General features: G+C 33.9%; 1 protein-coding gene across 1 annotated transcript; it reads left to right on the forward strand.

Moving 5' to 3' along the window:
• The first annotated feature begins 162 nt into the window (after window positions 1–162).
• Window positions 163–14410, forward strand: LOC125657745 (putative aminopeptidase W07G4.4). Its single transcript, XM_048888500.2, has 16 exons — window positions 163–300; window positions 2655–2790; window positions 3110–3175; window positions 3544–3626; window positions 4590–4698; window positions 5231–5355; window positions 8239–8338; window positions 8715–8790; window positions 9728–9813; window positions 9905–10009; window positions 10130–10205; window positions 10382–10500; window positions 10616–10699; window positions 10835–10942; window positions 11935–12066; window positions 13888–14410. Exons 1-16 carry the CDS (start codon window positions 284–286, stop codon window positions 14020–14022), a joined length of 1557 nt encoding a protein of 518 aa, XP_048744457.2. The 5' UTR covers window positions 163–283; the 3' UTR covers window positions 14023–14410.
• Window positions 14411–15237: the final 827 nt, after the last annotated feature.

The following is a 15237-nucleotide window of genomic DNA, read 5'->3' on the forward strand; positions in this document are numbered from 1 at the left end:
AACTAGACCTACAAGAGGTGATCCGGCGGGCGTAGTTTTCATCACAAGTTCAAAATATATTAGTTTCAATATGACTGGTTGTTGCAGTACATCACTATATGACTCACTTTAATTTTATCATGAGTAATAAGAGAAAAACCTAGACTACATTAACTATCTTGCGTCTTTAATTCATAAGTACCGGTCACATGATCTAATTTTACCCTCCACGAACATCAGCTCAACACATCGTGTATCAGGTGATAGCACTCCAGACCTGGACGCTGACGACGAGTAACCAAAAATGCCAGCCAAAAATGGGTAAGTTCAAAATCTTTAATTTCAATTTTGCCTTTTTCTCTCTCATAAGAATCATGTAATTTTAAACTGTATCGAAACATTAATTAGGCTAATGCATATTAGACATAAATTTTTATAACTTTCAGTTTTGTTATTTGTGTTATTTTAGAGGATGTTTGCATCGTCACGTCCCCATCTCATCTACAATATAATATATTCTCAAAGGTGAAATTAGATGCTTCACATATGTTGTGTAATTGTAGACCCGTCGTGCAAATAGACACTATACACACTATACTCTACATCTGCTGCAGCACATGCAGAAAAGGATTTCTTTTTTTCGAGCAGGAACCTTTTTTTTTCTCCCCCACATCGGCTTCTTTAGAGAAGTGGACAGGCATGACCTTCACCCAGTTTGGCTGTGGACTTGTCTGAAGATTTACAGTTGTGGGCTAGCAGTCATTCTGGTTCTATCTCCGGTAGCCAGATAGCTCAGTTGGTAGAGCACCTGACAAGAGAGATTCAGGAGGCCAGGGTTCGAATCTTGGTCTGGTCCGTAGCATTTTCTCCCTTCCTTTTACATTTTGTGCTGTTAATCACTTGAGGACTTGCAGGTAAAAGTCCAGCCAGGGGCAAAAAATCTGGGTTGTGTGTCTTTGAGAGCAAAGACAATTTAAGGAGGGAGGAATGTAGTGGTCAGTTGTGTTAGATCATCGGTGGCCAGATAGCTCAGTTGGTAGAGCAGCTGACTAGAGATTCAGGGGGCCTGGGTTCGAATCCTGGTCTGGTTCGTTGCATTTTATCCCTTCCTGTTATATTACAGCATTATCTACTCAACCATAATTCTAACAGTTCTTCCATAGGAAAGAAATTCAATTATTTACACAACAATCATTTATTACCATCTCGAAATTCATTGCGAGAGGGGATATAGTAACAGTTGCATGTGAGTGAGTTAATGTTTGTGTGTAACCAGTGATTTTTTAAGACCCATTTTAGGTCCGAATATCGGCCTTTTACCTTCCCAAAAATTGCCGATTTTTTCCCAATTTAACTTTCACTTTTCCCAATAATAAAAACTGGCAAAAAATGTATTTGTTAAAAAATAAAGTTCAATGTGAAAGTTTATGTGCGACATGACAAACACATCAATTCTTAGGCTAGATGATTTAAAAAGAATAATCGAAAATTTTAAAAGCTTAAAAGAAAGTTGTATATGTAAAATAAAAGAAGAATGCCAACAATTTGTGTTTGATTTCTTGTTTGATAAAATATATTTACCATATTGTAACAGTTATTAAAAGAGGGAGTATCCTATTGATTTTAGGGTCAAAAGGCCTAGGTCACTACAGGACTTCATAGAAAAAGCTTGTGGACACAAACTAAAGGCTACAATTTTTGCTCGATTGATTTGATACTTCACGTGTACCTTTGTTATTGAAAGAGGAAGAACCCTATTGATTTTGGGGTCCAAAGGTCAAGATCACTATGGGAATTACAGGGAAAAAAACCTGTAGACACTCATTGCAAGGGAATATGCCCTTCCATGCAGAGCTCTTGTTATGTTATAAAGTTGTATGGATGCTAACCACTTCATACCAGTAACTTAGGTACACGTAAATATGTATAGATTGCCAGAACTTCTTCCTTCCACTTCATACCAGTAACTTAGGTACACGTAAATATGTATAGATTGCCAGAACTTCTTCCTTCCACTTCATACCAGTAACTTAGGTACACGTAAATATGTATAGATTGCCAGAACTTCTTCCCTCCACTTCATACCAGTAACTTAGGTACACGTAAATATGTATAGATTGCCAGAACTTCTTCCTTCCACTTCATACCAGTAACTTAGGTACACGTAAATATGTATAGATTGCCAGAACTTCTTCCTTCCACTTCATACCAGTAACTTAGGTACACGTAAAATATGTATAGATTGCCAGAACTTCTTCCTTCCACTTCATACCAGTAACTTAGGTACACGTAAATATGTATAGATTGCCAGAACTTCTTCCTTCCACTTCATACCAGTAACTTAGGTACACGTAAATATGTATAGATTGCCAGAACTTCTTCCTTCCACTTCATACCAGTAACTTAGGTACACGTAAATATGTATAGATTGCCAGAACTTCTTCCTTCCACTTCATACCAGTAACTTAGGTACACGTAAATATGTATAGATTACCAGAACTTCTTCCTTCCACTTCATACCAGTAACTTAGGTACACGTAAATATGTATAGATTGCCAGAACTTCTTCCTTCCACTTCATACCAGTAACTTAGGTACACGTAAATATGTATAGATTGCCAGAACTTCTTCCTTCCACTTCATACCAGTAACTTAGGTACACGTAAATATTTATAGATTGCCAGAACTTCTTCCTTGCCTGGACGTAAATGACCCCCAGTATGATGGAGTGGTGGTGGTTACAGACACAGTCCAAAAGTTGCGGGACAATCAGCTGAACACATTGGCAGAGGCAGTACAGAACTATGCAAAAGTTAGTAACAATAGAAATCAAAGGTCACATTCTGATTTTGTTAGTTTTTATTGTGTTTATGATGAATTTTAAAATTCTTTCAAGTAAATTGGCATTTAAGTGTATAATTTTGCTATAGAACTGATCTGATTATAATTGCTGCGTGATATGTTAAAGGAAATTATACCTATATACTTGATGTCGTTTGTGAACAAAGTTTGAAGGAGAAATAAATTGAGATATGTATTTGAGCAAATTTTTCAGACAGAAAATTAATTAATATCCATCACATCATTTTGAAAAAGTAGAATACTGAATTTGAAGTCGTTTTAAATTCCAGGTGGACTCAGCTTTTGAAAAAGAAGTGGTTTTAATCAACACAGATGTTGTTCCTTCGAAAAGACTGGTAAGTATGAAGCTTCATAACTAGCCATTAAACCGTCTCCATCATCAGATTAAACCGTCTCTATCATCAGATTAAACCGTCTCCATCATCAGATTAAACCGTCTCTATCATCAGATTAAACCGTCTCCATCATCAGATTAAACCGTCTCTATCATCAGATTAAACCGTCTCCATCATCAGATTAAACCGTCTCTATCATCAGGGACGTACTCTGTATGGAGGTGATATAGTAACCAGTATCCTCATTAATGACTCATTACCGGTTGTTGACTCATTACCGGTTGTTGACTCATTACCGGTTGTTGTTTTGGTGTTGGTGTTTTGATGATTCATCAGATGATGTGCTCAGACTTTATCTGTTGAATTAGATATTTGCTCCTACTGGGCCCTTAAACCGGGACTACGATGATGTCAGAAGGTTTGCTGATGCTGCACTCAAAGGAATGAAGAGGTATGTCGTTCTACAGTGCTACTGCCAGTATTTTGTTACAAAATAAAGAGTTAATACATGTGTACATATATCTCATTACAGTGTGTAGTACGTATATCTCATTACAGTGTGTAGTATATATCTCATTACAGTGTTTAGTACATATATCTCATTACAGTGTGTAGTACATATATCTCATTACAGTGTGTAGTACATATATCTCATTACAGTGTGTAGTACGTATATCTCATTACAGTGTGTAGTACGTATATCTCATTACAGTGTGTAGTATATATCTCATTACAGTGTTTAGTACATATATCTCATTACAGTGTGTAGTACATATATCTCATTACAGTGTGTAGTATATATCTCATTACAGTGTTTAGTACATATATCTCATTACAGTGTGTAGTACATATATCTCATTACAGTGTGTATTACATATATCTCATTACAGTGTGTAGTACATATATCTCATTACAGTGTGTAGTACATATATCTCATTACAGTGTTTAGTACATATATCTCATTACAGTGTGTAGTACATATATCTCATTACAGTGTGTAGTACATATATCTCATTACAGTGTGTAGAACATATATCTCATTACAGTGTGTAGTACATATATCTCATTACAGTGTGTAGTATATATCTCATTACAGTGTGTAGTACATATATCTCATTACAGTGTGTAGTACATATATCTCATTACAGTGTGTAGTACATATATCTCATTACAGTGTGTAGAACATATATCTCATTACAGTGTGTAGTACATATATCTCATTACAGTGTGTAGTATATATATCTCATTACAGTGTGTAGTATATATCTCATTATAGTGTGTAGAACATGTGTAGATATATCTCATTACAGTAGTACATGTGTAGATTTATATCTCATTACATATTACGGTACAGTAAAAATATCTAATATATAATACATATAAAGAGACTATACTCTTAATGCTTTGTGTTCAGGGCCCTGCAGGCTGGCTGTAGGAAACCCCTCCTTGTCCGGCCAATAGATGACAGTTTTCCAAAAGCAGGAAGTGTCACAACACTGGGCAGCCTCTCGGCCCTCTATGTGGTCAGTCTAAGAAGTCATACTTTTCTGACTCTATGTGGTCAGTCTAAGAAGTCATACTTTTCTGATTTTCACATTTTAGTTTTTGATAATGTGGTCATCTTAGTACATGAACATACATGTATCAAGATCCATGCCACCATGAAATTTTAATCCATGTTAATAGCACAATTCAAACAATTTGTAAACCTTACCACTTGAGTTTGCAATAATTTAATTTTGAATTAATCAAACAAATATTGCAAAAAAAAAAAAAAAAAAAAAAATAGAGAGCATATAAATGCTTCAGATTTTTTATGCTGCTTAGAATTGGAATTTTTCTGTACTAACAAAAAGTTTATACCGGTATGTGTACTATAAGACATGGTTATAATGAACATTCTGATGATAAAGGACTGCTTATGATGAAGTAATTTTTATTCCCCGTGTAAAGATAACAATTAACTTATTGGATATACCAGAAATGAATTATGAAGCAAACTAGGATCATGATGTATCGGTACTTTGATTACTATAGCAGTGTCTTGTTTCATAGCCTATAGAGGTACGAGAGGATGTACCGTCCAAATGCTATAAGGCTGAAGCTGTGGGGATCTGGTGTAATTCGGAGGAGAGAGTCAAAGAGGGCATCGCTCTAGCAAAGGCCGTGGAATTGGGCAGGTAATGTTATACTTTAGAATGTGTTTAAAATAGTGTCAGATTCAAAATCATAGTATGGAATCATTGAATGTCACACAAATTTTGCAGCATATATTGCAGAAGAAAGAGAGAAACATTTCTTTATGTCGCTAATCAATTTGTATATGCTTCTGAAGATTGTGCAACAACTTGTGCATGTCTTATAAATTCTACTGTGTATGTGAGAATTTTTGGTCGTAAAATCATAGCCTTAAATGTAGTGCCCTGTATGTACATGTATGTGCAAGTGAGTATATTTTTGTGGCAGATTGGTTTATAAATGCCTGTTTGTCAGTCTAGGGGATGTCTTGTGGTACAGAGATGTCTGTACATCTCTCTGTTCAGGGTTTTCTGTTTCTATTTTCATATCTGACTTGCTGTGTACCATCTTTGTGGGTCACTCTAGATCTTGTTGCAAGTTTGAATTGATTCATTTTGGACCTATTTTGCAGGAGTTTTGCCCCTTAAAATTTGATATTATATGGAGGGTGCATGATTTGTCTGTCTCCCCTCCAGAGTTTTCAAGTGAGGACCTTCTTATTTTATGAAATCTTTGTATTGGTATTGAAGATGTGCATGTGGCAAGGATTGTGAGTTTCTTCAATATTTGAGAAAATTACAAGTTGTTAGACTTTGTCAGTTTTCACTTAGTGGACACATTGCAAGGTGAGTACTTCTTTGTCCATCTCACTCCTCTTACAGTTTTCAAGCTAAGGCCAAAAAACTTGAAGATGTGCAAGTTGTCTTTGATAATGCAAAAAAATACATGTTATTGAAATATTTTACACAAAGAGTTCTTGGTTTGATTATTTTCCCCCGACACAGTTTCTAAGCAAGGACCTTTTATTCGTAAGATGCAAAAGAAAGTACGTTTATTACATGTTTACTCCTTTATCCAGTCTATACCACCCGTTATATATATTTTAATTATTACACTAGGTATTCCTACACAGTTTGTGACCTCACAAACTATCGTCAATTTTATGTACAGTATGTTAACAAAATGTTTATAGTGACGTAGCTACAGAATGCTATGCGGCTTTGAAGGCCAAACAGTAACGTAAATAAAACTGGGGAAGGGGGTTAACATGAGATAAAAGGAATCTCCCATGGTTTGTGGTTTGATATGATTTATATCCAACTTGTTGTGTGTTTTCTATCCCCTCGCCAAAACTCAGGGATAGAAAACACACAACTCGTTGAATATAAATCGTATCAAACCATGGGAGATCCTATATGTATGTCACAGTTTGATAATGGCTGATATTTCCTCAACTCATGGCTTAAGAAATACACTCTATATATTAAGCTTGTGACAGGCATATTATGTACCTAATTTCAAGTATTCTTGTTTATAGAAGAAAAGGATGGAAATTCCAACACAGACGAAATAAAAACTTTTTGTATCTTGGATTCGGTTTCAACTGATAAAGTACTTGTAAATGTTTATCTACTTTGGAGAGGGGTTTAGTATTACTGGGTTGAACATTTTTGAAAATATTCTATAAATTGTACTTGCACTCTCTTATAATCTTCATGATTTCAACGTGGACCGCGGTCTCCGTAATTTCTTTTTCAAATTGAGAATAAATTTCTGTTTCACTGTTGTGTAAAGATTTCTAAAGTTTTAAACTTCTTTTCAAGAAACACTCATGATATTAACATCTTCATATGTTAAGTTTATTAAACATTTAAGTGCAAAAAGGTCACAACTGATGCAGAAAAAGATGTATGAAAAGTTTTGTCATTGTGTTACTTTGCATCAAACGACTTTTATCATAGAGATACAATCATTTTAATCATAGCAAATGTTTTTATATGATTAGGTAAATTTTGAATTTTAATAGCAAAAATGTAAAATTCAATGCCATTTAGCTTGTTAAGGACATATAGGTTACCAAAAAAAGAATAATAATAAAAGATTTGTCATAGAATTTTGTAAATCTGTTTATAAGTATTTAATATTGCTGAAATTCCACAATTACCAGAAAATTTCCTATGAAACCACTTTTATTTTTGCAATTTTAACAAATCTTTACTTGAAAATTGAAAAATTTTACCTGAAAATTAAAATCCTTGAGAAACGTATTTTTCTTAGTGTTCTTTGTAAGCACAGAAAAATCCTTCATTTGATGCCTCCAAAATTTTGTGTATCTTTAATATGACCTTAAGGTAACTCCACCCTTCTAGAATTAATAGGTTCAATTTTATATTTGATTGTTGATTCTTCAAATGATATATCTTAGTAACAAATAAAAATGATGAAATAAGTATGATGTGGTATTAACATTTTTTCTTATCAGTTAGCACACATATACCTGTATCAACATCGGAAAATTGAAATTTTTTAAAACAGCATTTATTTATCAAAATTTCACAAAATCTTGTTGAAACAATATGATAGTATTCATAACAATTTCATGAAACTATTTCTTAAAGAAATATACAAAATGTTTGTGAAAAATTAAGGAAATCTATCACATAATGGACTTAATAAATAATTTCATGAAAACAGTTATTTCCCATGGATTTTATGTTTTGAAACATATAATTGATTATTCATATATAACTTACGCTTTTGAAATATTTTATGGTTAACAAATAAATCTTGTCAAATCGTTGACTGCAAAATCTTATGATGTCACAGGAGGGTGGAACCACGTTAAGCAGCACAAAGACCCCCTCTTTTATGTCTAATTTTGTAATTTGTCAAGTTTGTAGACAGAACTTTAAAATATACATTGTACTTGCAAAATTTTCTAAAGACATTCATGCCCAGGAGCAATTATCTTTAAGTCAAGGTATTACAAACTAATAAAACAAGTCAGGAGAACAGCATTAATCCTGGGTTTGATTTTTCAACAGGATTATTACAAGGGATATTGGTGGATCAGACCCAGAAAGAATGGCTGCCCCCAATGTGGCCAAGTATGTGGAGGAAGAGTTCAAGGACACCTGTGTCAAGGTCAGATTAATCAATCAAATTTTGTCTAACAGAACAAACCTTTCAAGCCACACAAGAGCCAATAATATATTACATATACTAGAAAGAACATGCTACATGTATAACCAAAACTGTATTTGATGTTAATAATCAAGGGCTCTTTTGAAAGCTTTGAGAACATGAAATATATGTATAAATATCTGAAACAGAATAGTAATCTGAAGCACTCAAATAGACTGCATGGCCTCACTTTGAAATCAGGCCAATGTGGTATCTGGCTGGGTATGCTAATATTGATGGCTTTCTCACAAATTTATAAAGAGTGTCAATACACATGTATTGTGAGATATCTGCGGAATAAAGCAAAGCACTAAGACTTGTCTCGCTTTGAAATCAGGTCACAGTGATATCCGATCCTGCCAAACTGAGGCGTGAATACCCACTGTATGCTGCAGTCAACAGATCAGCCGATCGTACGTATTGACGAGTTGTTTCAATGTTGCTTTTTAGATGATACCCTTGAACCATTTTAGATTTACAACACAGGTCAGAGAGAGCAAGGTTCACTGTACACTTGTAATGGTCCTGTTAAATTTACAAATCAAACAAATGCTTACTCATGCCCAATTTTAGATACAGATATAAAAATAGAGCACTCATAGAGCATTTCAGTTCTTCAATGGAGTGCAGTTGGGGAAAAACAGGGCATGCAAGATTGTAAAGTTCTTGATTTCGATTATATCACAAAGTATTTGAACACGAGTCCAAAGAAATAAATGAATAGTATTAGGTGTCAATATCAGTTCTATTGTTAATTATATTTAAAAAGTAAATCACAGGTAATATTCTCTAAATAAAAATATCTTAAATGTTTGGTTGCTATGAATGAAAAATTGACAGAATCATGCTATAACAACTTAATAATTAAATAGTATGATTATACAATGTAACACACAATATTAGTGTATAAGGTACAATATGTATTATAATAATCAAAGATCTTTAATCGTGATGTGCTTTCTAAATATGCTTATACCAACAACTTTGAATTTTTTTGAAAATTCACAGGGTCAAATAAAGTCAGGTGGGATTCATTTCTTTACAAGATTCTGTAGTGTTCTTTGTTCAGTCAGACCACCTTTAACTAGATAACATGGATATGACTTTACCAGTAATATATAGGAAATAAATCATTCAAATAATTTTGGAATTATAATAGTGGGGTTTTTTTTTTTACTAAATGATGTAAAATTTTAAAAAACTTGATATTTTCCAGTAGGTACATATGTATTCGTGATCAAATATACAATTAATATGTTTTGGCTTAACTCTGTGTTTAATTATATGCATAAGAATTATTACATGTACATGTAAATGACACTTTTAAAAGTAGTAAATATTATTTAACAGAGGTAGAGAGACACCAAGGTAGGGTAATTTTCTTGGAGTATGTTGGAGCAGGAGACATTGAGAAGACTTTGTTCCTCGTTGGCAAGGTAAATAAATGTTAACAACCAGAGTATGATGATAAACATGCATATTCATGAGATGAATACACCACGAGATGAATATGCATTTTACCAATAGGGTGTGACCTATGACACCGGTGGGGCTGACATCAAGGCTGGGGGAGTGATGGCAGGAATGCACAGAGACAAGTGTGGGGCAGCAGCTGTAGCAGGCTTCTTCAAGGTACCAGTATAGGGTTATATTAGTGATTGACAGATTGTAGAATACAAAGCAGGTATATATAAAATGGTAGTAAATGTCTCACTTTCATTAAAAATAGATTGTTATTTCATTTGGTTATAGATATTGAGTGAAATGAAGCCTAAAGGTCTGCGAGTTGTTGGGTCAATGGCAATGGTGAGAAACAGTGTCGGTGCAAGTAAGTGAATTGACAATTGCTTTTGTGGGCTTTTATCACTCTTCGATGACAGGAGTGAAATTCAAATAAATATACAATTATGAAGATGCTTTGAACTTTCCAAAGGAAAATTTTTTGTATTGAATTTTTTTCAATCAAAAAGTTAGATTTGTTTCAATGGTTTTGATATTCTGTAGATTGCTACGTGGCTGACGAGATCATCACTTCACGAGCTGGAGTAAGGATAAGGGTCGGAAACACCGATGCCGAAGGTCGTATGGCCATGGCTGATGTTCTTTGTCAAGCTAAGGAACAAGTAATTTGTTATGTTACATTTCTGATTGATAGTAAAAATTGGTATTTCAGTTGATGCACGCATTTATCAGAAGTTGTCATTTAATGACTGTTGAAACATGTCTTGTTTTTTGAAGGCCCTGAATGCAGTAAATCCTCAACTGTTCACCATTGCAACATTAACAGGACATGTCATCAGAGCCTATGGACCAAATTATACAGTACGTAATTCTGACGACAGCTACATCTGTGTTAGATACATGTTGTAATGTTCTCCGGCCCAGCGTTTTATAACTAGTGATACAGAAGGATTACTGTCAATGCAGTCATAGCACAATTTGACAACATTTTTTCAGGCTATTCTTGACAATGGACCGGCCAGAAAGTTGAACAACGCCCAGGATATCCAGGCAGCAGGGGACACATGGGGGGATCCCTTCGAAATCTCAACTCTCAGAAGAGATGTAAGTTTGCATTCTCTGTCAAAGAGTTGGAATCATGTGTCAAATTTCTAGAATTTTATTGCTGAGGTCAGTATGTAATGGGCATTCACTAATTCAGCCTTTCAGCAGAATTCCATTTATATGGTTTGTCTACATTAAATGTATATATGCATGTATTACATTTATATTTCAACATGATTTTTCTATGAAAAATATGAATGTTTGACAATAATCTGAATGACATCACAATGTCACACTGTAAAACAATAACGCCGACATCTCAATGCCGATCCAACTGTGTAGAGAAAGCATTGGCGGATCCAGCTTTTAAAACACGGAGAGTTCTAGGATAAGGATTTTACAATGTTAAGTGTTGTAACATCTGTTGCGCTGATAAGACACAGTGCAATCGGAACCCCTCGCCCTTTACTTTTTATAAAGGAACGGAGTAAAGGGTGAGGTGTTCTGTTTGGACACAGCAGTGTACAGACAAATTTTGAAACAAATGTTTTTCAATTTGTTTGCTCACCCATGCATATCATGTCTGAAAATAAACAATTAATGCCTATAAAATGATAATTAGTACTTGCTCAAATTGTGAAGCAGACAGACTGCTTGTACATATATACAAGATATACTGTATAGGGGAATAATTTCATGGGTTGTAATTTTCGAGGGTTTTTCATTTTAGACACATTTGCAGGTTCATAAATTTGTGGATTCGAACCACTATAAGCCCCACCACCACCCTTTTTTAAAAACACATTGTGTATTAAAGAATAATAAAAATATTCACGGTTTCTTAAATTCGAGGATTTGTCTAGACCGCGAATATAGGGAAAATTTCCGCCACAATTTATTTTTCCCCTATACAGTAAATGCAAATTCTGAATAATTTAACCTTAAGAAGTGACAAAATGAAACAGGACATGCATGACTGCCACAAACATGTCATTAAATAGAGTGTTCTCCAGTGGTGTCAGAAAATTTAGATACATGTATTTCTTATTTAGGACTACGACTTCCATCGCGGACCCTCAGAGTATGAGGATGTTCTCCAGTGTAATAATGCCCCATCTTCAGCCACAGCTCGGGGTCACCAAACCCCAGCAGCATTCATGATAGAGGCTTCGGGACTGGAGAAGGTGAGATCTAGTGTGTGGGGAGGAGTTATTGATGAAATAGCCTCATTACAATATTGATATAGCATGTAGATATGGATGAAATAACCTCATTACAATATTGATACCACATGTAGCTATTGATGAAATAACCTCATTACAATATTGATATAGCATGTAGATATGGATGAAATAACCTCATTACAATATTGATACCACATGTAGCTATTGATGAAATAACCTCATTACAATATTGATACCACATGTAGCTATTGATGAAATAACCTCATTACAATATTGATACCACATGTAGCTATTGATGAAATAATCTCATTACAATATTGATACCACATGTAGTTATTGATGAAATAATCTCATTACAATATTGATACCACATGTAGTTATTGATGAAATAATCTCATTACAATATTGATACCACATGTAGCTATTGATGAAATAACCTCATTACAATATTGATATAGCATGTAGATATGGATGAAATAACCTCATTACAATATTGATACCACATGTAGTTATTGATGAAATAATCTCATTACAATATTGATACCACATGTAGCTATTGATGAAATAACCTCATTACAATATTGATACCACATGTAGCTATTGATGAAATAACCTCATTACAATATTGATGCAGCATGTAGTTATTGATGAAATAACCTCATTACAATATTGATACCACATGTAGTTATTGATGAAATAATCTCATTACAATATTGATACCACATGTAGCTATTGATGAAATAACCTCATTACAATATTGATACCACATGTAGCTATTGATGAAATAATCTCATTACAATATTGATACCACATGTAGTTATTGATGAAATAATCTCATTACAATATTGATACCACATGTAGTTATTGATGAAATAATCTCATTACAATATTGATACCACATGTAGCTATTGATGAAATAACCTCATTACAATATTGATACCACATGTAGCTATTGATGAAATAACCTCATTACAATATTGATACCACATGTAGCTATTGATGAAATAACCTCATTACAATATTGATGCAGCATGTAGTTATTGATGAAATAACCTCATTACAATATTGATACCACATGTAGCTATTGATGAAATAATCTCATTACAATATTGATACCACATGTAGCTATTGATGAAATAACCTCATTACAATATTGATGCAGCATGTAGTTATTGATGAAATAACCTCATTACAATATTGATACCACATGTAGCTATTGATGAAATAACCTCATTACAATATTGATGCAGCATGTAGTTATTGATGAAATAACCTCATTACAATATTGATACCACATGTAGCTATTGATGAAATAATCTCATTACAATATTGATACCACATGTAGCTATTGATGAAATAACCTCATTACAATATTGATGCAGCATGTAGTTATTGATGAAATAACCTCATTACAATATTGATACCACATGTAGCTATTGATGAAATAACCTCATTACAATATTGATACCACATGTAGCTATTGATGAAATAACCTCATTACAATATTGATACCACATGTAGTTATTGATGAAATAACCTCATTACAATATTGATACCACATGTAGCTATTGATGAAATAACCTCATTACAATATTGATGCAGCATGTAGTTATTGATGAAATAACCTCATTACAATATTGATACCACATGTAGCTATTGATGAAATAACCTCATTACAATATTGATGCAGCATGTAGTTATTGATGAAATAACCTCATTACAATATTGATACCACATGAAGCTGTTGATGAAATAGACTCATTACATTATTGACAAGCCATATTGGTGGAATTAAAGTGATCTGAATGTACTTGTTTACAGCACGGTAAGGATTCAGACAAACCTCTGCCATATTCCCATCTAGATATTGCTGGCTCATCAGGACCATTCCCAGGAATCCCCACTGGAGCCCCTATTGTTGCCTTGGCAGCACACTTTGTTTTCCCACGGTGCTAAGCATCATGGGTAAGCAAGCACAAATAGGGAATGATGGACAAAAAAATACTAAATTAAATAAACTGATATCTGGAATATGAATTTGTCATCCAATACATGTAATCAGATTTAATCTGTGTAATACACCTAGAAAATAGTGTACATTTATTTTAGAGGTAGATGTTTTCCCAAAGAGGTCTTTTCTGTTCTTTTTAACAAAGACATGTATATATCATGGTGATTGTAAAGCATAATTCATTTGATTTGGAAAAAAATTCCAACACATAATATGTTTGATTTATTCTGCACAGCTGACTACATTTGCATTGTAATCATGGTAAAGGTATAATGTGCTTTTGCTTTGATTTGTGATAAATGATTATTTTCTGAGTAAAACTATCTCTCTGAGTGACTTGTGTTTATCTTATTTGAGTAATCAGTCATCTGCTGATACAGACTGTTGTGTATGCTGTTACGTACATTATCCGTGAGCTGAACTTCACTTCAATTCCAATAATATCCATAGCATATAAAATGAAAATTAGTTGGATTTATAAATCAAAAACTTTCAAATTGTGCTTCCAGAATCTAGATTTATTAGCTCTTCTGAGCCGAAGGCTCAAAGAGCTAATCATATGGCCATATGTCTGGTGTGCGGTGTGTGTCAACTTTTTGGAAAAAGGGCTATATCTTAAGAACCCCTTGGCCAATTTTTGTCAAATTTGTCACAGGATATCCTTGGCCCAAGGGCTTTCATTTGTACTAAAACTAGGGTTGTGACCCTTTAACAAGAGGAGATAATTAGGAAAATGCAAAAAAGTAGTGGTTGCTAAACAATCTTCTCAAGAACCACTGGGCAAATTATCACCAAATTTATGCATAAGGATGAGGATAGGTTGTAGATAAAAAGTTGTTCAAGGCATCATCCTGGGGCAAAGGGTGTGGTCTCGAGGTCACTTCAAAGTTGACCTTAAATTTTGTTTTGTTAAAACTTTGATATTTTGCTTAGTATAAGGACTAGGATCATCAAATTTTGTCAGTTGATGCATCTTAGGACCTGATATCATGTCTTAAAAGTAGGTCATGGTGATCTACTTTTTGAATTTCGCAGGTAATTATTAAATGGATTTTGATGCATATCTTGGACACTTTTGAGCCTATGATCATCAAAAGTTGCCAGGTGATGGATCATGGGACCTTGAAGTGCGCCATGTGAAAAGTATGTCACCATAACCT

This window comes from Ostrea edulis, chromosome 9 (assembly GCF_947568905.1).
Source record: "Ostrea edulis chromosome 9, xbOstEdul1.1, whole genome shotgun sequence".
In the NCBI taxonomy this organism is placed as follows: Eukaryota; Metazoa; Mollusca; class Bivalvia; order Ostreida; family Ostreidae; genus Ostrea; species Ostrea edulis.

Bases quoted from the DNA above. Each gene is read 5' to 3' on its own strand.
- LOC125657745 (XM_048888500.2), top strand. The intron at 5,356-8,238 runs GTAATGTTATAC...ATTTTTCAACAG, and splicing joins AAGGCCGTGGAATTGGGCAG to GATTATTACAAGGGATATTG. The intron at 9,814-9,904 runs GTAAATAAATGT...TTTTACCAATAG, and splicing joins CTTTGTTCCTCGTTGGCAAG to GGTGTGACCTATGACACCGG.